General features: G+C 41.9%; 3 protein-coding genes and 1 pseudogene across 6 annotated transcripts; 2 read left to right on the top strand and 2 right to left on the bottom strand.

Moving 5' to 3' along the window:
• Nucleotides 1-1641: 1641 nt before the first annotated feature.
• LOC102710278 (cation/H(+) antiporter 15-like) lies at nt 1642-4530 on the bottom strand. Its single transcript, XM_006649153.2, has 2 exons — nt 4347-4530; nt 1642-4240 (listed from the first exon to the last, which is right to left on the bottom strand). Exons 1-2 carry the CDS (start codon nt 4518-4520, stop codon nt 1961-1963), a joined length of 2454 nt encoding a protein of 817 aa, XP_006649216.1. The 5' UTR covers nt 4521-4530; the 3' UTR covers nt 1642-1960.
• Nucleotides 4531-12800: 8270 nt separating this feature from the next.
• LOC102715180 lies at nt 12801-20077 on the top strand. Of its 2 annotated transcripts, none has more exons than XM_040520480.1 (7): nt 12801-13155; nt 14567-14656; nt 14946-15026; nt 15172-15303; nt 18647-18865; nt 19100-19192; nt 19411-20077. In XM_040520480.1, the coding sequence occupies exons 1-7, from the start codon at nt 12916-12918 to the stop codon at nt 19570-19572; spliced, it is 1017 nt and encodes a 338-aa protein (XP_040376414.1). In that variant the 5' UTR covers nt 12801-12915; the 3' UTR covers nt 19573-20077. The 2 variants fall into 2 exon arrangements, with proteins under 2 accessions (XP_040376414.1, XP_040376415.1); XM_040520481.1 differs by having other exon boundaries at nt 12801-13149; nt 19411-20076.
• Nucleotides 17193-18456, bottom strand: LOC121053491 (annotated as a pseudogene).
• Nucleotides 20078-20572: 495 nt separating the features above from the next.
• Nucleotides 20573-24039, top strand: LOC102714892 (protein ELC-like). 3 transcript variants are annotated; one of them, XR_001549653.2, is made up of 3 exons: nt 20573-22013; nt 22896-23066; nt 23565-24039. XR_001549653.2 is itself a non-coding variant. In XM_015833874.2 (2 exons), exon 1 carries the CDS (start codon nt 20810-20812, stop codon nt 21995-21997), a length of 1188 nt encoding a protein of 395 aa, XP_015689360.1. In that variant the 5' UTR covers nt 20573-20809; the 3' UTR covers nt 21998-22013; nt 22896-23246. The 3 variants fall into 3 exon arrangements, 2 of the variants coding, with proteins under 2 accessions (XP_015689360.1, XP_006648183.1); XM_015833874.2 differs by lacking the exon at nt 23565-24039 and having other exon boundaries at nt 22896-23246; XM_006648120.3 differs by lacking the exon at nt 22896-23066 and having other exon boundaries at nt 20574-22013.
• The last annotated feature ends 188 nt before the right edge of the window (nt 24040-24227 follow it).

Genomic DNA, 24227 nt, shown 5'->3' with positions numbered 1-24227 from the left:
CTCCACTAGCAGTGAGTGTCAATAGCAGCTGGTACCCTGTCCCTGTGCAATCGGACAAGGTGGAAATTAATCCCCATCCATCTCTAATAGAATTCATTATAAAAAAAAGAGAACAATATGTAATATAATCTCTCGTTAACTTGATCAGCTGGCACATAATCAGTGTATTCTTACAACAAATACAACTGCTAAACCTCTCTAAGAATATTGATTTTAGAAAAATTAAAAAAAAAAGTATCCCCTTCGATCTGCTTGAAGTTTTGTGCAGTCCAGCAATGAATTAGGCCCCGTTTGAAAGTGATGAATGTTTTTTTTTGTTTTTTGGTTTATATGATTGTTGTGATAGTTATTTGAGGGCATAAACAACTGAATTAACTAGTAAAAAAATAGAAAACTTTCTTTAGAAATATTAGATGAGGATTTTTTGTATAAAAATGTTTTGTACAAAATGCACTATTTAAGAGTTTGAAAAACTTGACGATAAAAATCCATAATCTATCTCAAACACAACCTTAGCCGTGCATGTTCTTGGGTACGGTGATCATGTGTTGGGCTGCATGTATGAAGTTTTTTTAAACCATCTTTGTTTCATAGCATGTTTCATTGATCTCTACAATGGCACTGGACATGTCAGCTCGATAACTGTGCTTAGCCTTGTGGAAGATTACCATGTAATATGGCGGGAAGAGAAGATGGTATTAGTCTAGATTGTCACGTAAGAGAAAATCTAAAATTAGAGTTGGCGGTTGGAACTGGGTTAGGCTCTTGATCCTAGCCCTAAGGCAGATATAGGGGAACCCATCCCCGTCCCTGCCCGACCCCCAACGCTTGGCCGCCCGTCGTATATATGTGTCGTTGTGCACCTACATGCGCGTCGTCGCCGTTGAAGCGGAAGACATGCAGCAAGAGGCTGCTTGAGTGCTCACCGTTGATAAAGAAGAGGACCTGTAGCGAGAGGCTGCCCACGCACCTGTCGCTTGCGGCTTGCATGGCCGCCCGTCGTTTACACACAACTTTGGTGAAGAGGAGGAAGACGCCTCTCGAAGTTTGATGGTTGAGGTTGAGGCGTTGGCGACCAGCGTGGAGGAACGTCTAAGCCATCGATCGAGGTGGATGGGGGTCGTCGCCCCTTAATTATGTTGCTCCAGCCGCCTGCGGTTTTAGGAAAGTTCCCGACTAGAAGATTGAGATGAGAGATATTGACTGAGTTTACTTTCTGTTAGAAAAAAAAACTACGCTTACTATTTTTTGAGAGGTTACATATGTTTCGAGACCTATGAGTGATTTTTCAATCCCTGTTCCTATGCACAGAAATTTCCAGAGGGAAAATCTCCTCCGCACCCATCTCCACAGGGGTGGGTCTGTGGTGGGAAAATTGTCATCCCTATCTCCAATCGACTCTGCTTAGGAAAACTCTTTTAATCCCTCGATATCCTCTTGTTTCATATATACATGATATATAAATTGTTATAAAATATTTAAAAAGATAGATTAATATGTAATATACCATTAGATAAATATGTAAGATTACAAATTGCAAAAGAACAAATGTGACTCTGAATATGTGTATAGTAGGCAAAATTTAATTTGTTAATTTTGTTACCACTTATAGAGATCAAATTTGTATATGCATGGTGGTAGAGGAATATATCATATATTAATATATCTTATCAAAATAAATAATTTTTATCGCAACTGTTTGGATAACACCAGGGGATTAAAATCTTTTTCCTTCTATTTAGACTTAGTCATCATCTATCCCCACAGGTGGAGTACATGTCATCGACTGAATTTCCCGTTATAGTGGATGTAGGAAGATGTTTGGTTTCCAATCGCAAACCACTGCGTCGCCCCTCCTCTTGTTACACTACACCTGCTTGCTAATGCTACCCCGCACGGCGCCATCAATCGACGTACGGTACGTACCGGAGATGGAGAAGAAATTAAGACATATATATCTCTATGACGACGACGATGTGACGATGTCGATATGGTGGTGCGTGCATTGGCAGTCGAGGGGATGGTGGTTGTGGTCGTGGTTCCATCTCCTCATCCTGTGACTCTGACTGTGATGCTGTTGAAGCACCAGCACGGAGACGGTGCCACAGGCCGTGAAGTCGTCGGAGGACAGCACCTCCCCGACGGGGCCCAGCTCCGGGCACTCCTCCTCCAGTAACCCTCCCATGCCGCTCGTCATGCCCGCCGCGCCGCCGCCGCCCTTTCCTACCACGAACATCGAGTACGTCCCCACCATGCCGCTCAGCGCATTCACCGTCTCCGCCCCGTTGCTCACGTATCTCTCCATGTACTCCACCTGCCCCGGCACCACCAATCTCTCGCACACGTCCGCCATGAACTCCTCGTCCGCCTCCTCTCCCACAGCCATCTCACTGCCGTCTTCCTTCCCCGCTCGCGCTGGAAGGAACCTCGCCACCGTCACGCTCACCGATGGGTGCGCCGCCAGACGCGTCGCATATGCTACCGCCTCCCTGTCGTCCGGCCCGCCCAGGAACACCGCCACCACGTGGCTCATGGCCTCTGCCACGCCCTTGTCGACGTCCCCGGCGAGGCGGCGTTCCACGAGGATCCCGACAGTGCAGGGCGCGTGCTGCAGTATCCTCTGGTTGAGCTGCCTCCGCCCCTCGCGGCGGCATACCATGCGCCCGTCGTACCGCTGCTCCTTGTGGAAGGGGACGATGACGAGCGACGCGCGGGAGTCCTCGATGCCGTTGCGCACGTCTGCGTCCATGGAACCGAGGCTGGATATCGCGGTCATCTGGCGCACTGGGACGGCGGCGTCGTACGTGAAGGCATTGACCGTCGCTGCCACCTGCTCGATCTCGCGGGCATAACCCCACTCGTCACCGTCGTCGTCGCCATCCCCGTCGTGGTATAGGTGCGTGATGGCGTACTTGCGCGCGGCCATGAGCTCGACGAGGTGGAGGAGGTAGACGGCGAGCGGAGCGGTGCCCTTGGAGAGCTCCGCGAGCGTGAGCATGGAGTAGACGCCCCCAGCGCCGTGGACGCAAACCAGGACGCGGAGCTCGTGGTCGACCTTGAGGTCCTGAAGGCAGCGCGAGCGGTACCGGGAGGCGCGGCGCTGCTGCCGGACGATGGCTGCGGAAGCCGGGCCGGCCATGAAGGTGTTGAGGATGGAGGAGAGGAGCAGCACCACCTGCGCCGTCTCTCCCCAGATGCCGGCCTCGTTGCCGAAGTTGATGGCCAGGATGTCGCAATAGCCCTTGACGTTGAGCAGGAAGCCCAGCACCAGCGACTCCCTCGCTGAGATGCCGAGCAATCGGCCGGCGAGCACCGTGCCGCCCACCTTCCCAGCTGCGCCGAGCAGCGTCGTGAAGGCGACGGCGACGGCGAACTGCGCGGCGGTGAAGCTGCCGGCCGCGGCGAAGTCGAGCCTGGCGCCGATGGCCCCAAAGCAGAGCGGCATGACGAGCTGGTGCACCGGGTAAGTGAGGCGATCGACGAGCGTGCGCGCCGTGGGCCCGTCACGTGGCATGGCGAGGCCGATGAGGAAGGCAGTCATGGAGGCGCTGTAGCCGAAGACCTGCTCCAGCAGTGAGAGGCCGACGATGAGCACGAGCACGGCGCACAACTCGTACTTGTTGATGTAGCGGCGGCCGCGCTTGAGCCTATTGAGCAGCATGACTGCTCTAGCTGCCAGGGCCACCGCCAGGCACACCGTCAGCGCCATCGACATGACGATTCCCGCCGCTGGAAAGGCGGGGGTGGGTTGTCCGTCCGGGCCGTAGGAGGTGGTGCCGACGACCATGACGCTGAAGACGGTGAGGCTGGCCATGTCGTTGGCGAAGGCGGCGCCAATGGCGAGCTGGCCGGCCTCGGAGCCGGTAAGCTTGAGCTCAGTGACGATGCGGATGAGGACGGGCGAGGCGGTTGTGGTGAGCACGAGCATGAAGAGAGCGGTGGAGGCGTAGAGCTTGTCGGGCTGGAAGGGGCCCTGGGCGGGGTGGAGGAGGCCGTAGAAGAAGGGACCGGCGAGCGCGGCGAGGAGGAGGCAGAGGCCGGAACCGCCACAAGCGAGCGCGAGGGAGCGGCGCAGGTGGTGGCGGAGGTACCGGTGGTCCATCTCCAGGCCGATGAAGAACATGAAGACGATGCGGACGAAGTAGATGGTGTCTCTCAGCGCGCTGCCGGCGTCCTTCATGCCCAGCCGCCGTAGGTCCACAACGCGCCCGAGCACCGTTGGACCGATCACAACGCCGGCCTGCCGCTCCATCGATCGATCGATCATCATCAGTTCCAATACAATTCGATCGTTTCGATTCTCAATACAATATAATTCCACGTACGTACGTACTACTGATACGCACCAGGATGTGGGAGATGATGCTCGGCTGACCGAGGCGTCGAAGCATGCAATGGAAGACGCCGGAGAGCGCGAGGACGGTCGCCATGAGGCCGGTCACGGCCATCACGCCGGCCATGAAGTAGGTGCCGTCGTTCACCTCATCGTTGCACTTGGCATCATCGTCGTCGCCAGCCATGGTCGCCGGCCCTCCGGACCGATCCGCATGCTAACTACCCATACCGGGCTATCCTATATATAGCATGTCCATCCCTTCCATCAAGTCAGTAAAGCTTTAAACTGCTCTAATTTCATCCCGGCAAATAAGAAATCTCTTCACAATTCACAATTAACTAGTAATGTGTTCATGCTAACACCACGATATCATAATATGTTCAATAATATATTATAAAAGCATAGCGTTTAAGGGATAATTTTTAAATACAAAGTGCTCATTTATGAAATATAATTTAGCATGAGTAACTCGTAAAACAGTACATGAGTGATTATTAGCAAAAGTAACACGAATAACTAATTATGTGTGATCATGAAAAATATGATAGCTATAGTGTTATTTGTTACTAAATAATATATGTCATGAGATATCAGAATTATTTATAATGTACTATAATCATCAGATTTATAACAAATGATCATCAGATTTATAACAAATGTAACAAAAGTGACATGTTTCACATAACTCCACCTTTTCTTAAATATCAAGTATATTTAATTTTAAAATAATATTAAATATTAAATTCACATAACTCACAGGTTTCACGTAACTCACCGTCTTTTCTAACATCAAAGCAAGCATAGGTTGGGATAAAATAAATGAAATTATATTCTAAATTTGGAGTTGACTTTTAGTAAGTTTCAAATCAAACGCAGCACCTTGGTTGTGTTGTATGTGTATATATAGCATAACTATCGGAGTTATATACTGTATAAATTCATATTTTATAGGAAGCTTCTAATATTTTGTCTATGCATGACATTATAAAGTTTCTAATACAAGTTTATATTTCATAGAAAGTTTCTAATATATTTTATCACTATAGGGTAGATTAGATTATACATGCGCATATATATTAATTAAATAATTTAATTTGGACTCAAACAATTGTTTATTTATTTTATGAATGACATATGATATTGGATAGGTCCGAAATTTAGCGGCGTCTAAAAAATCGGACGAAGTAGTACAAATACTGCCGTGTCAAAAAATAGCTCCCACAATTAATCTGAACACACACATATTTATAATTTAAATAATATATGTACATATATATTACAAAATTTATTTTATACTCGTTCTTTTTTATTTGACACTGTTGATTCATTCGCATTGATATACACATATAAAAAAAATCCCGAGTGAGTATTACAAATACCATCGTGTGAAAAATATCTCTCGTTATTTAATATTTTCAACACGAACGTACATATAAATATTAGATTATATATATATTACATCATTAATTAATATCCGATATATTTTTATTTAATACCGTTGATTTAGGGGTCTAAGGTTGAACATTCGTGTTGATATATATACATATAGAAATTATTTATTTATGAATTTGATTCATTATTAGTAAGTGAGATGTAAGAATGATGCATAATATTCTATGTTTGCATAGAAACTTCGAAACGACGAACAATTAAACAAAGATTTGACTAATCTGACATGGTGGTATTTGTAACTCTCTTCAGCCTTTTTATGACAAGTTGAATTTTGGATCTATATTTGACCGAGATTTAATGCATTAAATTTGACGTAGGGAGGATAGATGGAAAATGCACGTGATTTTGGGAGCCAGTAAATAGGAGGATAGATAGAACATGGACCATCCGATTTGATGCAAATAATTTTAGTCATTGGATTTGTCTAATGAGTAAATCAAGTTTGTGCAATAGCAATTTTCCCGTGCTAACGCCATGGACATATTTGATATGTAACGGAAATAATAAAAATATAATAATTAAGTTTCAACCAAAGCATATCATGAAATTATTTTGAGACGCATAAACATTACCCATATAGCACTCCTTGGGGCTAAAGAAAATATTGAAATGCCCTTAGACGTATGCCTTCAGACTGCAAATCAACTTAAGAATAGTTACACCCAAAAATCCATGTCAAGGTGTATCCAATTAAGACGCAATTATTAAATAGTTTCACTGCTACTGATTAAAATAGTCAGCTTCCTATAACAGGTGTATCTTTTGTCTTTTGCCATAAGCCAAAATTTGAATTTGATTTATAATGTTTTTCATTATAGTTTATTTTTTAGCCTTTGTATTTAGATCACTATAAAACACACACATATATAAGTTTTATCCGTAAATTATTTTTCGTTTGCAAATATGTTGTTTGATTTTTTCTTTCAGAAAGACCAGAGATGCCCCCCCCCCAACTACAAAGTGTCAAACAAAGATATTAATGGTATCCAGTGGCTCAAACAAGCAAATTGTGTTTTTTACAAATACCCTATACAAATATCAATGCACCAACCTTGATCTTTTGGAACTGACAGTATGACCACATACATAAAAAAGGAAAAAATAGAAAAAAGAATAATGTGTTGCTCCTTAAGCAATTAATGAAAAAACATAATATAATAAATTGAGATGTTTTAAATGGAAAGAATTGCATCATCATCAACCTCTATTTCTAGCAAATAAATACTCCCTCCATCCCAAAATAAACCAATATTTTACTTTTTAGCTACAATGTTTGATGCTTCGTCTTATTTAAATCTTTGTACGATTAATATTTTTTTTTATTAGATGATAAATCATGAATAGGACTTTACGTGTGACTATTTTTTTTAATTTCTTGAAAAATTTTCAAATAAGATGAATGGTCAAACGTTAGACATAGATGGTCAAAAGTTTGCCTTATTTTGGGACAAAGTGAGTATCAAACATAGCCCCCAAATGTCGATAAAAGAACCAGCTATTAGTTGGCTCGCTAGAAAATGATGCCAAGCAACATCAATAATAGTAGTGTCCGCCTCATCCGTAAAGCTGTGAAAAGTATCAACAAATTTAGAACACCACGGCAGTAGCAATTAGCCCTAGAATTAGTTCAAATTAGAGGTAGCAGAGCAGCATTCTAGCACATCAACCGAACCATGTCTCAACCGAACCAGCTATGCTAGAGCAACCAGAGAGACCACATAGTAGGAAGGGATAAAGGGGATGCTCAAGATCCAAGTGAAATGCCAATCAGGCACTTCTCTGTCATAATCACTTGGTGATTTGTCTTCATATCTTGATTTTACAAAAAAAAAGTAAAAGAGATTAATACTTAAGACTAACACACAACTACTCCTTTAGCTAAATGACAAACCAACAAAGTTGATGATTACACCATCTTTATCTGGAGCTCAAATAGCTACTTGTGCTTCTCTATAATATGATGCAAAGCAGTAGGCTCATATATTTAACACTAACAATTCCCTTTACAATGTAAGAAAAATGGTAGAATAATCTACTTAAATGCCTACAAAATAATTGAAGAATTATGAGCCTAGTTGAATTAGATAATTGCCTAAATACGAAGTGATACATCTCTTGGCTGAATATGAAGAGATACATCTATCGCATACATGGGACTTGAGGGCATAGAATTTTGTGATCTAAATATCTGGTATCTTGGAGGGATAAGCCACCATGTAACTCAAGTTTCAAGTGGACTGAATAGAACATGCAAGATTTTACCTAGCACTTCTTAATCCAAGTCATAATGGTAACAAATATTTTATTATCTCAATCCATAAAATGGAAAAAGGACAAATCATCCACACACTTCATTATGTTTCCTAAACTTAACTAATGGCTAGGCATTTGGCTGCTCATTGACATTGCTTTATTAGAAGGGTAGAATACAACTATGCTTTCTACATAGACAACGATATGAGATGCAAGAAAATAATCATCTCATAAGAATATAAGGACCAACTTCATTCATAACTCAACGCAAATAGATATATTTGTAAACTGGGTGTCTGAAACAACCAATTGTTTGATCGGAAGGTGGAAGGTAAGGACCTAAATTTTACAACATTAGAAGCAAGCTGATACTTTCATGTGAAGTAGACTAATTTACTTATCTATATGGGCAATCTATAACACACGTCCCTTTTCTATCATGTTAAAAAAGAACCATTGTTTTATTCACCTCTAATTTGTTAAATCTACTTGATCAGTTAGCATGAGATGTGACTGCATAATTTGGTTCTTACAACATGTGTAATAATAGGAAATCTAAGTCTTTCCAGGTAAGAATAGATTATAAATTATAACAGGAAAAGTAATCACCGAATCAGATCCTCTAGTGATATGGAGATGTTCAGAAATTAAGGGAATAACACCAAGTGAATAGATATCACTGCATGATTTATAGGCATGATTATAAAATGACATCTACATATATGAAGCAAAAAAATATACATATATATGTATCTTGTTAGTTGTTGCCTTTCTATGACCGCCGCTATGGCCATGACCCATGAGCCCATCAACACCCGCTGCCAACGATCACTTGCGGGCATGGAGCGCCTACCAACTGCCATTCCAAGTCCAATACTGATAAGGAGAAAAAAATTGCAAAGCTTAATTCCCTATGTACTTGCAAAGCTGTAAATAGATATGAAGTAAAAGCATAAATAGAAGTGTTGACGTCGAAAATGTGATCCGACGTGTCACACACGAAGGCCTAGGAGTCGTTTCTCATAATGCTCCAGTGCATGACCTAAATTCTTAGAATGCACGGACGTGCCAATCAGTTTGATCCTACAACTGACAAGATGAAGAATAAAATAAGCCGATCGGCTATCGAGCCGATAGGTAACTAATAATCCAGTCGATCGCATGTTGATGCTGTGACGGTTAGCCGATAGGCGGAGCAATCAGCTATAAAAAGCTTCGATCAGCTAGAAACTTAATAGAAATAGACTTGAATTAAATATTAGACCAACGTAATTCGCGAAGTTACTTATTAATCTTAGCCAATCAGACGAGCTCCTATAACCAGATCGAACCAAACATACATAGATCGGACTTAACCAAGATAGTATGTAGTCGAGCACAATATAATTATAGGAAACATAAAGATCGATAAGGCTAATAAATAAACTGATGAATTACTTGGAATAAATCCAATTTGCATGTAATCCTCATAAGCCGATACAATACAAAATAGACACCGATCTAAGTAAATCAAGCCGATTGGTGTAAGTATAATGCAGTAAGACAATCGACTACTTTGTTGATATAAATATGATGAATATGTAGATCGGCAAATATCATCGGCTATAAATGACTAACAAATAACTAAGATCTATAAAATATCTAGCCCACATTGCTAAGAATAATCACAGAAGATCAGATCCAACCGAGATAGTTCAAGATTACGCCTAGCAATATCAGAATAGATATTAAATAGATCTAAATTGCTATTAAGCCAATGAGCTGATGAATGATAACTTATCGGCTGGTACTCGATAAAACAATGAACAAGATATATCAATCTGATATAAACTATCTGATAACCGCAATCTACTAGATTGGACTGAACCAAGACAGTACTAGATTGAATATGCCAAATAACAAATATCAAATCGACATTGTTGACGTCAAAAATGTGATCTGACATGTCACACATGAAGGCCTGAGAGTCAATCCTAGACAGCTTCAGTGTATGAACTAAATTCTTAGAATGCGCAGACGTGCCAGTCAGTTTGTTCCTGCAACTGACAAGATAAGCAATAAAACAAGCCGATCGACTATTAAGCCGACAAGTAACTAAAAGTCCAGTCGATCGAATATTGATGCTGCAATGGTTAGCCGATAGGATAAACGATTGGTTGTATAAAACTTGGATCGGCTAGAAACTTGATAGAAATAGAGTTAAATTAAATATTAGACCAACGTAACCCGTCAAGTTACTTATTAATCTTAGTCGATCGGACGAGCCTCTATAATCAGATCGAACCAAACGTACAGAGATTGGACTTAACCAAGACAGTATGTAGTCGAGCACGATATGATCATAGGAAACATGAAGATTGATAAGACTAATAAATAAACCGACGAATTACTTGGAATAAACAATGAATCATGTGTTGCGATCGGCTAAAACCAATTTGCATGTAATTCATAAGCCAATGCAACATAAATAACTGCCGATCTAACTAAATCAAGCTGACTGGTATACAAATAATGCAGTAAAACAATCGGCTACTCTATTAATGTAAATATGATAAGCATGTAGATCGGCAAAGATCATCGGCTGTAGACAACAGACAGACAACCAAGATCTATAAAATACCTAACACAGACTGCCAAGAATAATCATAGAAGATCAGACCCAACCGAGACAGTTCAAGATTAAACCTAGCAATGTCAGGATAGATACTAAACAGATCTAGATTGCTATCAAGCCAATGAGTCGATGACTGGTAAATTATCGGCTGGTACTCCGATAAAACAATGAACAAAATACATCGATCTAATATAAACTATCTGACAAACGCAATATACTAGATCGGACCTAACCGAGACAGTACTAGATTGAACATGTCAAACAGCAAATATCAAACCCACGTAGATCGCCCAAAGTGGTCGATCAGATCAACTCAAGATACAGAAGTAACTCAAGCTGAAACTGATACGATAACTAGCAATCGCACGACCAAATTAGAAGATCGGACTGAACCGAGACAATCCTAATCTAGTAGATGCGATTACTGTAGCCCGAGGACTTACCCCTCCATCAAAGATCGAGACGATGCAGCCCCACGTCAGGTGCCAAGTTCCGCCGGAGTTGAAACATCGGAAGAGGGTGGCGATGCATCGAAAATAGTTGACCTAATTATGATGTAGATGATTTACAATGATCTTGTGCATACATATTTATACTATCAGGTAGATGCTAGGGCATGTTGGACACGACATATAACTCCTAGTAGATAAAAAGAAATAACAAACTTCTATTTAGATTCTATCTCTAACACACAAGTCCCGATCGGACTCTAACAATCTTACGGATAAAGGAAAAATCTAAACTAACTCTAATTAGCAGATAAAATTAAATTACACGGACTTTGATTATTCTCGAATCTATTTGTAACATTTGAGGCCCAATCAGACTCTATTTCTTACCCGATCCAGACTCCATCGGCTGAATCCGAGTAGAATTCCGCCTAGTCTTCTATCTGATTGCTCTGTTTCCTGTTCAATTCGGTCTTTAATCAAAGTTTAATTTCTAACGGCAATTATCTAAATTCTGACGTTAATAGACGTAAATTATCCAAAGTGGTCGACTAGACCAACTCAAGATACATAAGAGCATCCCAACAGCTCATCTATCCCATCCTCTATCTTGAAAATAGGGAATGAAGACTACAAATTGAGCTCCAACAGAACGACTATCTTATCATCTATTTTTAGATAGAAACTCATCCATATTAGGAGAAAAATCTTTATATTTGGATGATCTCTCTCCATTCTCCAAAGAGATATAGAAGATGTCATATATGGATGATATAGTGGAGTACAAAGAGATATGCAGGATGAAACTAGTTATGATCATCCAAATAAAGATATGGATGAGCAAATTTAGATGAGTTGTTAGGGATGCTCTAAGTAACTAAGGCTAAAACTGATATGATAAATAGCAATCGCACAACCAAAATTAGAAGATCGGACCAAACCGAGACAGTCATAATCTAGCCGATGCGATTACCGTGGCCGACGTAACGTAGGACTTACCCCTCTGCCGGAGATCGAATCAATCCAGCCCCACGTCAGGTGCCAAGTCCTGCCGATGTTGAAACCTCGGTGAAAAGGGCGACGATGCGTCAAAAGTAATTGATCTATTAATTGAGAAGTAGATGATTTATAATAACCCCGGGCATATATATTTATACCCTTGGGTGGATGCTCGTACGTGTTGGACATGACATACGACTCCTAATAGATAAAAAGAAATAACAAATTCATATGTAGATTTTATCTCTAACACATAAATCCCGATCGGACTCTAACTCTCTTAAAGATAAAGAAAAAATCTAAACTAACTCTAATTAATAGATAAAATTAAATTACACGAACTCTAATTATTCTCGAATCTGTCTGTAACATTTTATGCCCAATCGGATTCTATTTCTTATCCGATCCAGACTCCATCGGCTGAATCCGAGTTATATTCCGACCGATTGCTCTGTTTCTTGTCCGATTCGGTTTTTAATCACAGTTTAATCTCCAACAGCAATTATCCAAATTCTGACGTTAACAACCAGATGAATTTAAACTTGTATTTTATTAGAGTGATAGATCTCATATTATTATATATTCTCAAATTAATACAAGAAACCAAAGAGCGATCAAAATACTTTGGCATGAAACTAGCGGTGATCGTAGCCGTTGATGAAATGACACGGGCAGCAGATGAATAGCGGATCTGAATGCTGCTGCCTGACAGCCGGTGTTTGTTATCCATTTTTGCGGGGGCAGCAGCGCAAGGGCAAAGCCTCGCCGCCGCCGCCGCCGCCGCCACCGCCACCGCCACCGCGGCAGTCGTCATGTCTTCCTCCGTCCTGCTTACCTCTAGGGCTAATCACTCGCCGGCGCCTCCGTCGCAAGCCCGCCGGGTGTCACAACCGCTCGTCTCCTTCCCCTTGCGCCGCACCCGCTTCGTCGGCCTCCGCCTCTGCCTCGCGCGCGCAGCCGCCGATTCGCAGGGGCCCAACGGCGCCGCTCCTGGCCCTGATGGGAACGGAGAGGCCAAGCCAGCCAATGGCGCCGACACCACCCTGGTACGGGTAATCAACCCCCCCTCGTCCTAGTCCCATTGACTTGCTACCCCCTTATTATTACTATACCTATCCTCCTTCCACTTCCCACCTTTTGGGACGGGGATTCCTTTTTACAAGAATTAGTCATATGAGTCCGCGCGGCACAATTAGGTTAATTTTCGCTGGGCTAAATAGGTTAATTTTCATTAGGGTACATCATTACATGCGCCACATAGTTTAATTTTGCATCCACCATTATGCATTCTCCACATAAAAGTTGTAATGGTTTGCACAAAATAAATTGGCACTAGATCTCTACTCCAAGTGGACAACCTGAGAAAAATGTGTGAGAAGCAGAGATTGTTCTACTTCTGATGTAGTGACATTTTATACATTACTTATGAGTACCAGAAGAAGACCACATAATTAGTCAAGCACTGCATAAGTCACGTGAGGCAAACCTGAAACACAGGCAAATGAACTAAACAAATCAGGCTTACAAAAATAGTTCAATGATTGAGATCATCTCACAGAACGTTTGGGAGTGATACCAAGGGATGAAGGTTGATCCAATATCAAGACACTGCATTTGCAAAAATAGTTCAAGTATCGCCATTGGTGCCAATGCTCTCAGTCGGTTTGATCTGCATTCTGATGTGTAATATCTAGATATATCATTTACATCACTCATCATGCTTAGTTGCTTACACTATTTTTTTTCCATAAATGAGTTGCATTCTGATGTGTAATATATAAATTGATGAAATATTCGTTTGCTCACTCTCCGCAAAACCTGTTGAATCAAGGGCTTTCATGATATTTTGCCTTGCTTGTCTGTTCCTACACCAAACAACTTAAAGATCATCATGTTCAAGAAAATTAGCATGGATACTTGGACAACTGCTGATAGGTTTATAGCTCAGGGAAGAAATTTCTAGCAGGTTGCAGGTCCTTATATTCAAGAAAATTATGCAGGATCTCTTGACAATCTTTGATAGGCTTATAGCTTAGGGCAGAAAATTCTAGCACCTCCACTTCTATATCCACTTATGTAGTGTAATTCCATTTTCATCCCTGCAGATTGTGCAGAGAGATTCCCAAAAGTCAAAATACTGTCATACTCTTTTGCGTGTCGAGCTGCCATGCAGGAGTTCATTAGAAGCAAAATCATTGTGTGGTTGCACAGGACCCTGTAACTGTATCAATGGACATATGCACAAATGCCTGTTTGTCCACATTGGAATTGCCGACTCTTTCAGGCTGTGGAAGATTATGCATGTCTTTGTTTCTCTATTAATCCAAATGTCGATAATCATATTTGGCAATGATGGAAATAAAATATACTAATACCTCCGTTCAAAACATTATAGCTGCAATATTATTCTGTCATCAATCCATATTTTAAAGCTACAGCTACATGTTTTTTCTGTTCTTACAGCCGAAGAATCGGAGGGACATACTCCTGGAATATGTTAAAAACGTCCAGCCAGAGTTTATGGAGCTCTTCATAAAAAGAGCTCCACCACAGGTTTTTATCAATCTCATTCGCCATTCTTTCCTAGGTACAGATAAAGATTACGGATAAATCATAAGGATGGGACTAGGTCAATGCATGGGTATCCATTGATCCACTAAGTTCAACCAGATTAACTAAAACACAACATCAGAGCTCATTTTTATTTGATTTGGTTGAACTAGAGGCAATGGGTACTGATGTATATACACACTTCCATCCTTAGATATATAGGGTGTATGAGAATTATGACAATATCTTGAAACACCCTTATGACATCCCTCTATCCTTTTTCCCCTCAAAGGTTGTTGATGCCATGCGCCACACAGTGACTAATATGATTGGGACTCTGCCACCTCAATTTTTCGCTGTAACTGTCACAACGGTAATGGGATATCATATGCTCAATTATTGATGCCTGCTTTTCTTGTAGGGTGGTATTGTATTACTTTTAAGTTTTTAACACACTTCTATTGTATATTTGAACCATGAAACCGTGATATATTTCTTCCTTTTTTTCATCCACACAGGTTGCTGAAAATCTGGCTCAGCTTATGTACAGTGTCCTGATGACCGGATACATGTTTAGGAATGCACAGTATCGTCTGGAATTGCAGCAGAGTTTGGAGCAGATTGCCCTTCCAGAACCAAAAGAAGAAAAGGTAGTTTTCCATCAATGCTGAAATTGCTGCCATATGTTCCTAACAGGGATATACGATTAACTTCTTGTCATGTTGATATGCATGTATCCGTGATTCCGTGCTTAGTAATCTGATTGAGAGATTGTTTTTTACTCTGCTAACCTATTTGCAAATTCATGTACCCTCCCTTCCAAAAAGAATCAACTCTGAGTGTCCAGATTCATCCCCAGAAGTTATTTATTTCTGGGGCAGAGAGAGTATAGCCAAATCTATGAGTGGACATAGTCAATTTTTTTTGCTGTAAGTAACTTTACATTATTAAAAATTGCATTTTTTGTTTTGTTTTGCTTTGCTGTTTTGCATGACAGTGTTTTCTCACCATCACTGTGGATGTCTCGAATCTCAATAGGAGAAATGCAAATAGCATATTCCTGGAAAGCAAGCTTTGAAAGCATGAATCATGATAAGCATGTAGCAATAATGCTTTCTGGATTCAAAGTAAACATACCAGAATTAATCTGATCTATAGAGTGTTTCTATTGGTTCAAGAATTACCCGAGGATGCAAAACTCTATCTGACATGGAAAACTTATTTGTCTTTCAATAAGAAAACCAAGCTAGCTACCATAACTATTTGTGTTTTCCAGCTACCTCTACCCTAGTGTTTTATTAGGATTGTGGAGTAGGAGAGTTGAAGATGCGATATTCATTCTATGTTAGATGGGGTAAGCACAAATACTCATAAAATCTTGACACTAACAGTAAGATGTCTAATCTGCCACAATACCTCGGCATGCCACACAATTCCCTGGTTTGTGTCACTAGTTATAGAAAAATCCACATTTACTATTGTTTTCTACCAGTACTTCTCATTGCTATATTTGCTTCCTGCTGCTTTAGCATTGAAAAGAGATTAAACATTACAAAGAAATTTAGTGCTATAGTTGATAGACTTGTTCCTTTAGATTTGTTACTTTACTGCCCTAGCTTCCTACACCCCTATCTTTTCGTCTATGCTTATGCTTATAAGCCAATATTTGAATTTTCAACCTTAAATTTGAAGTTGATTTTGTGGTTTTTACACCGAAGTTTATTTTCTTGCCTTGACTTTTAGATCGCTAAAGAATACGTATATATAATTTTAATTCAAAATTATTTTTTGTTTGCAAATATGTCATTTGGCTTTTTCTATGAAACACCCAAACAATTAGCCCCTAGCTTCTAGAACGAATCCCGTCAACACTGTGTACTCCTGGTGCTTGATCATTCTGCAATTATTCTTAAAAGTAATTACATTGTGCCGTATGCTGTCCTAGTTCAGAAAAATAGTAAATTACTAGAAACAACGGCATGGCTTTGCCGTGCCCAATTAAGATGAGGTAAATCCAATATATTTATAGTCTTATATAGGGTTATTGTTATATTCCAAGCAAATACCGAGTATCCTTGTATTATAGCTACTGCAATCACAGTTAATAGTATATAGTGTAGGTAAGAATTTTCAAAATTTAATAGCCTTACTTTGATGTTATATGAATGCTAAAAAATCTATACATATAAAAAACATATATCATAAAATGAAACAAAGAAGCATCCAGGTTTTTTAGAAAGTGGATTAAAACTTAGACCTTGCATTCTACGTGGATAATTTTATCATCCTTAAAAAATATCGAGAGGTAATAAAATATACGCTTAATATTATCTCAAGGTAAAAAGTATTTAGAGGTACACTAAACATATAAGTACCAATATTTTGCACCTTGAATGTGTTAAATCTAAATTTAGAAACACAAAAAAATGCACACACTTCTCACGCGGTGGTCGTTCGCCTATATCCGCCGGTGACAGTAGCAAGCAAATAAGATAAAAATTCAAGATAAAAATTCATTACTGGCAAAATTGGTACGGAATGGAACGTATGCTGATATCGCCAGCCAACAAGTATTCTTTTGATAATGGATAGAAATCTGGCCTCTAAATCACTAACAGTGGATATACACGCCAACCATCCAACAATTTGGTGGGAAGCACTTACCACTATGCAAAGAAATGAACAACAAACAGTCCACTAATAAGGACTATGTTCAAGTTTGAACTGACTAAAACAACATCCCTTAAGTCAGTTCTCATCCCAATAATTTAGATAATCTTATGAAAAGAAAAAGGTAATGTTCTAATCATGTCCACTCTAAAGATTCAATACCCTCTTGCACATCAAAACAAGCATTAGCATAAAGATAAAATGATTAGCGTCTTAATTAATCCATTTATGTAGAAAAGGGGATGAAATGCTTACGCAGTGGTCTCCTGGCCGCCTCCCTATGTGCCGGTGCTGACAAAGAATCCGGCGGGCTTGCTGGCGAGCTTGTGGTCCTCCCAGAGGGAGCCGGTGGAGCTGAAGAACGCTTTCATCTGCGTGGCCATGGCGTCGTACCTCGTCGGGAACCCAAACAGCACGCTGTCGGCCTCCTCCAAGTCCGCCGCTGCCGGGATGACCGGAATGGCTGGGTCCTTGGCCGGCGCCTGCATCTTCTCCAGCATGTCCGGCGGGAGAGTTTTCGGCAAACGCCGTAGGAACACCTCCACCCCCTCCACCGCCCCCGTGGCCGCTGCCGCCTGCCGCGCCAGCGCCTCCACGTGCCTGTACATGGAGTAGAACACGATGTACAGCCGCAGCCTCCGCCCCGCCACTCCCGCCGCCGCCGCCGCCTCCACCTCGGGGGCGTCGTCCCGTGGCGCCGCCTCGGGCGCGGACAACGACGACGGTGCTGTCCGGCGGCTGCCGCTTCTTGGTGGGGACACAGCCGCCGCCCTTCCCCATCACCGGCCGGCCTTTGGTCTACTCCGGCCTTCGACAACACAGCGAGACGCTGCCACTGCCGTCAGCAGCCGACCGGGGGCCCGGGGCGATGCGAGGGGCGGCGGGCGACGGCGGGGCGACCCGACGGTGGCGGTGGCGAGGCCGGAGGTTGGCGCTGGCGGCACCGAGCCGCCTAGATCCGCTGCTCGCCTAGATCCGCCGTGTGAAGGTCGCCGGAGCTCCTCTGATCTCGCGCGCTGGCACGAGCGCCCTTCGACTTCCCCTTCCCACATCGCTCGCTCGCTCGCTTGCTCGTTCGTCGGAGAGAGCGCTAGCGGTGCGTCGGTGCGGGCTGAAGAGAGCGAAAGCTAGACGTTCGCTGCGCCACGTGGCCCAATCAATTCGCCGGAGAGAGCGCTAGCGGTGCAAGCTGAAGGGAGCGAAAGCTGGACGTTGACTGCGCCACGTGGCCCAATCACGGCGCGCGAAAACGCCCAGCTTTCATATATAGAGATATGAAAAGCAACGATGGAGTTCTCTAATATGCATGGCTGGTATTTGTAGGATTCTGCAGAATACGCTCCTGGAACCCAGAAAAAAGTAACTGGTGAAGTTATCCGATGGAACAAAACCACTGGTCCTGAGAAAATAGATGCAGTAAAATATATAGAACTTCTTGAAGCAGAAATTGATGAGCTCAGCCGTCAAGTTGCTAGAAAATCATCTCAAGGAAGCAATGAACTCCTGGAATATTTGAAAACTCTAGAACCTCAAAATCTAAAGGTATATCATGTTCCATTGCCCTCTACTGCATTCATCCTAAGAACCAGAATATGTATAGTTAATACTTCTTCCGTCCTAAAATATAGCTACCTTTGTAGTTCAATGTATAATCAAATCTGAACTACAAAGGCCACCATCTTTTAGGACAGAGGGAGTACTGAACTTATGTTAAGATGATCTATCTGCTTGTTTTTACATAGGTGCTAACTTATCTACTGCTCTGAAACATTGTAGGAGCTGGCAAGTAGTGCTGGTGAGGATGTTGTTTTTGCTATGAATGCATTCATAAAGCGCCTATTGGCTGTCTCAGATCCTGCACAGATGAAGGTGAGTTTATCTACTTGTTTCTAATTGGTTTTTGTCAGGACCATGCATAATTGCGTGTTGTTCAATTTTGGGATGCATTGAGGTTTGCTTCCACTACATTTGGTTTTCTGTTCAAGTGATTTGGTAGTAATTGTGCTCTGGTGAGAATCCCAGCATTTCACAAGAAGTTTGGTTACTGCACCTTAAAACTAGCTGCTTTATTTTTGTTTTGAGTGCAGACAACGGTTTCGGAAACAAGTGCTAATCAGCTAGGCAACTTGATGTTTTGGTTGATGATTGTTGGCTACAGCATCCGCAATATTGAGGTGCGGTTCGACATGGAAAGAGTACTGGGTGCTGCCCCCAAAATAGGCGAACTGCCACCTGGAGAAAACATATAGGCTTACGCGGGGGTGGGTGGGCCCGGGGGGGGGGGGGGGGGATGGGATGGTTAATCGAAATTCATCTGCAGAAAACGGTGTGGAATGGATGAGAAGTAGCATTTGTGCAAAGGCACCCATCCACATTTTGGTAACTAAAGATTGTGATGCATAGAAACAATAGAATGGGACCTGAAGCAGAAGTTTTGCAACTTGGCTGTTGATACAACCGCCGCAGGATATTGCTCATGTTGTTGTATACCTAGTTCATCAATTAGATCGAGTCTCTTATTGAATTGGAGATATAGAAATATATCCACCCCTTACCTCTAGTAATTTGTCTCGAGTCTTTAAGAACATATATACCTGATTTAAAATAGTTCATCAATTAGATTGAGTCTCTTATTGAATCGGAGATATAGAAAATATCCACCCCTTACCTCTAGTAATTTGTCTCGAGTCTTTAAGAACATTTATACCTGATTTAAAATAAACAATGTTCTTGTCATCTCATCTGTTGCACATGAAATGTCCCTTTTATCTACAACACCGTCTATCGTACACCTGGAGAAAAATTAGTGTCCTTTTTTTTCTTCAAATTACTACTACGTTTAAAAAAATGCACATTTCTAGGTTTCTTGGGTCGAGCATTTGACTATCCATCTTATTTAAAAATTTCACAAAAGAATTAGTCACATGTAAAATACTATTCATATTTTATTATGAAATAACACTAAAAAATATTGGTAATTAAATTTTTAAATAAGATAAATAATCATACATTCTATCTAAAAACGAAAAATTGACTTATTTTGGGATGAGGGTCGTATATTCATAAATCAAAATTTGAATTTTTTATGTTAGTTTTGAACTTTTTTACTGTATTTATTTTGCAGCCTTGAATTTTAAATTGCTAAAAATGCGTATATAAAAGTAATATTTATAAATTATTTTTTGTTTGCAATTATAGCTAAAGTTATCATATATTTTCAAGATGATTATTATTATTATTATTATTTAAGAAGAGGGTTTCCTTGGAAACGAAGGGAAGTAGTCACGCCGAGAAACCAACACGGTGGAAATAAAAGAAACGAGAGTAGTACTCCGAGAGTAGTACAAAGCAACACGCACAGGCGGGGCTGCGAGAAACCATAGAAAAAGGAAAAAAAAAAAAAGGAGAACACGGAAACGAAAGAGGAAGAGAATTTTCTCGGTGCTGTGGTGGTGGTGGGAACCCTAGCGGCGTCGACCGGCTCCGATGGCCCCTCCGCCGCCGTCTCCGGCGAGCGGCGCCCAGTACGCGCACCAGTTCCTCAACACGGCGCTCTCCCAGCGTGGCCCCTCCGCGCTGCCCTACGCCGAGGACGTCAAGTGGCTCATCCGCAACCACCTCGTCGCCCTCGCCGACGCCTTCCCATCCCTCCACCCCAAGGCCGCCCTCTTCACCCACAACGACGGCCGCGCCGCCCACCTCCTACAGGCCGACGGCACAATCCCCATCCACCACGCCGGCGCCTCCTACAACCTCCCCGCCGTTCTCTGGCTCCCAGAGCCATACCCGCGCTCTCCGCCCCTCGTCTTCCTCTCCCCCACACGCGACATGGTCATCAAGCCCCACCACCCCCTAGTCGATCGATCCGGCCTCGTCGCCAACGCCCCATACCTCCGCTCTTGGGTTTTCCCCTCCTCCAACCTCGTCGACCTCGTCCGATCCCTCTCACACCTGTTTGGCCTCGATCCCCCCCTCTTCACCAGGAGCCCCCAGGCCCAGGCCCCGGCCCCTTCCCCACCGATCCTTGCGACCCCGCCCCCTCGCACGCACCCCTCCTCCCCATCCCCCTACCGATTCCCTGCCTCCCCCCAGCTTGCCGCGCGCCCCCCACCCACCGAAGACCCTGCTGAGGTCTTCAAGCGCAATGCCATCGCTAAGCTCGTCGACATGGCCTATGCTGATGCGGCCACGCTGCGGCCCGCCCGTGAGGCCGAGGTCGATACCCTCTTCGCCATGCAGGCTACACTGCGCAATCGGGGTGAGGTGATCTCTGATGGGGTGCACAAAATCGGGGAGGAGAAGGAAGCACTTGAGCGCCGCCTTCAGGATGTCATGATGGCCACAGACGTCATGGAGGCATGGGTCATGGAGAACAGAAAGGGTGCTGTGGCTGCCAGCAACACTGAAGCAGACGAGGCGATTGAGACGGCAGATGTACTATCCAAGCAGATGCTTGAGTGTACGGCTGCAGATTTGGCGCTCGAAGACACCATTTATGCGCTTGACAAGGCCATCCAGGAGGGTTCTGTTCCATTTGATGGCTACCTCAGGAGCGTGCGTGCGCTTGCACGGGAGCAGTTCTTCCAGCGTGTCCTATCGACGAAGGTGAACAAGGCACAACAACAGGCTCAGGTTGCTAGAATGGCTGCTCGGGTGCCGCAGTATGCATCATAGGCCTGGTGAGGGGTAGGTGAGTATACTTGCTTTGCTATTGCCTATCTCTGCCATCATAATGTAAAGTTTGTTTGCCCTTTGCACGCTAGTTCCGGACGGTTGGGGGTGGGGGTTGTTTGTGCTTACATGGATAGATTGGATGGATGTGATCCCATGTCAAATAAGAAACTTAGTTGGGTGCCACAGGGTGTTGTGTATGACTTGCAATACATATCTTCAGTTTTGTTCTTTATGATAATTCCATGTCTCAATCTTCATCACAATACTATATTTCATTCCCTGTAATGACCTTGATAGGGCAAAAAGAACCATGCCTTGGTGTATTTTATCTACCTATTGTTCCCCATTTGCTAATTTTAGTGCAACAGTGATGGTAAGTCAGATATTGGTTACTGATACTCGATTATATTTGTTCTGTGTTCCTGCCATGCCAGCTGTGGAAACCTATCCTGTTTGTTAAAACTCAAAATCGGGTCACTTATACCAGTTTTAAATATTTTAAAATTGATCTAGTAGTTAGTTCTAGTTTGGAAATATGTTGGGAGGCACTACACACTTTGGGAATAGATTATCTATTAAATGCTCCACAGGAATACAGGATGTAAAGCTTTACATCATGGAGGAACGTTCAGTTAATTCTAATTTCCAGCCAACTACATCAGCATGTCTGTCCTTGCTCTGTGGTATTGCCGTATTGGTTTGATAGTTCAAATCGCAGCCCATGTTTTTATCCAACTCTGATTCTGTTTGATCTTACAACACATTTGGAGGGACAAACAAAAGGGCTTTTTGCAGAATATCAATCATGTGGTTATGTTTAGTTCTGAAAGTTATTTAGAACGTGATTCTACATATGTTGCTGGTCCTTGAGGTAACACATTTTTAAAATGTACTGCAGGACAATTTCACTGACCCATTTTGTGGTGCCTTACCATTTGTCTATTGACCTATGACTTGTTAAGTTTGTTAAGTATGTAATGCTGGAATTAGGAAGCTATAGGCTAAGTGGTAATGGATGGATGATAAGGAGGCCAATGTTATTCTTGTTTTGGAAACATGTCAAAATATGGTAAGAAGCCAGGGGGATTATAGTTGGGTGTGGATTCATGTCTCTTGTTTTACCGCTGTTGCCATGTTGCCCACATCAAAATGAACTGAGCATGCTATCATTGTTTACTCTAGTATAGACGGTAGTAAAAAACCATGTTTAGTGTGGTATATAAAACACCATCTTTTCGATTATGCCTATTAGCCAAATTTTGAATTTTGAAACTTAATTTGGAGTTGATTTTGAGAGTTTTTCATTGTAGTATATTTTCCAACGTTTGATTTTAGATCACTATAAACAAAACATGTTTAGTGTTGTTATAAAACACCATCTTTTTGATTATGCCTATAAGCCAAAATTTTGAATTTTGAAACTTAAATTTGGAGTTGATTTTGACAGTTTTTCAGTGTAGTATATTTTCTAGCATTTGTTTTTAGATCACTATAAACACTTATATAAAAATTTTATCTATAAATTTTTTAATCATTAATAAACACTTTTGTTTATACTTATGAACAGCAAAACAGTGAGGCTGAAGGAGTTTGACGAAATTTGGAGTTGAATAAATTGGTTTGGCTCGAGAGCACATGATCAGATTACTACAGAAGCCTTTATTTATGTGTTTAGCCTGGATAGACAATGCAAAACCAGTAATTTTTTTATTTTTTAAACCTTTTTAATAAATAATTTTATTACTAAACCTTGGCGGAAAATATTTTTACCGGATGAACCTTTTGGCCACGCCATCAACATTGCATGACAAAACAACGCTGCTACGAGAGTTTTTGGCATGGAAGTCTTGTTACGCCATTGTTTGTGGCGTGACATGATAATGTTATCTTGCCACGCTACCAATACTGGTGTGACCAAAAGATATATATGTAAAAATATTTTTTCCAAGGTTTATTAATAAAATTACTTATTAAAAAGGTTTAAAAAATAAAAAAAAATCAAAACCAGTAGTGTAATGGCTGGGAGCTAGATTATTCCTCATTTTTTACGTGCATGTTTCTAAACTATTAAACGATGTATTTTTTTAAAAAATGGTTCATCTAGAGTATATTTTTATTTTTTTTAGTAGTTAATGTTACCATTTATACTATTAAATAGTTGTAAAGAATGAGATAATGTACTAAAGAACACAACCAAATGTCCTACAAGGTAATAGAATGTTTTGATTAT

The sequence above is a fragment of the Oryza brachyantha genome, chromosome 2 (assembly GCF_000231095.2).
Source record: "Oryza brachyantha chromosome 2, ObraRS2, whole genome shotgun sequence".
Classification (NCBI taxonomy): domain Eukaryota; kingdom Viridiplantae; phylum Streptophyta; class Magnoliopsida; order Poales; family Poaceae; genus Oryza; species Oryza brachyantha.
This window is presented reverse-complemented; position numbering and strand designations above follow the sequence as displayed.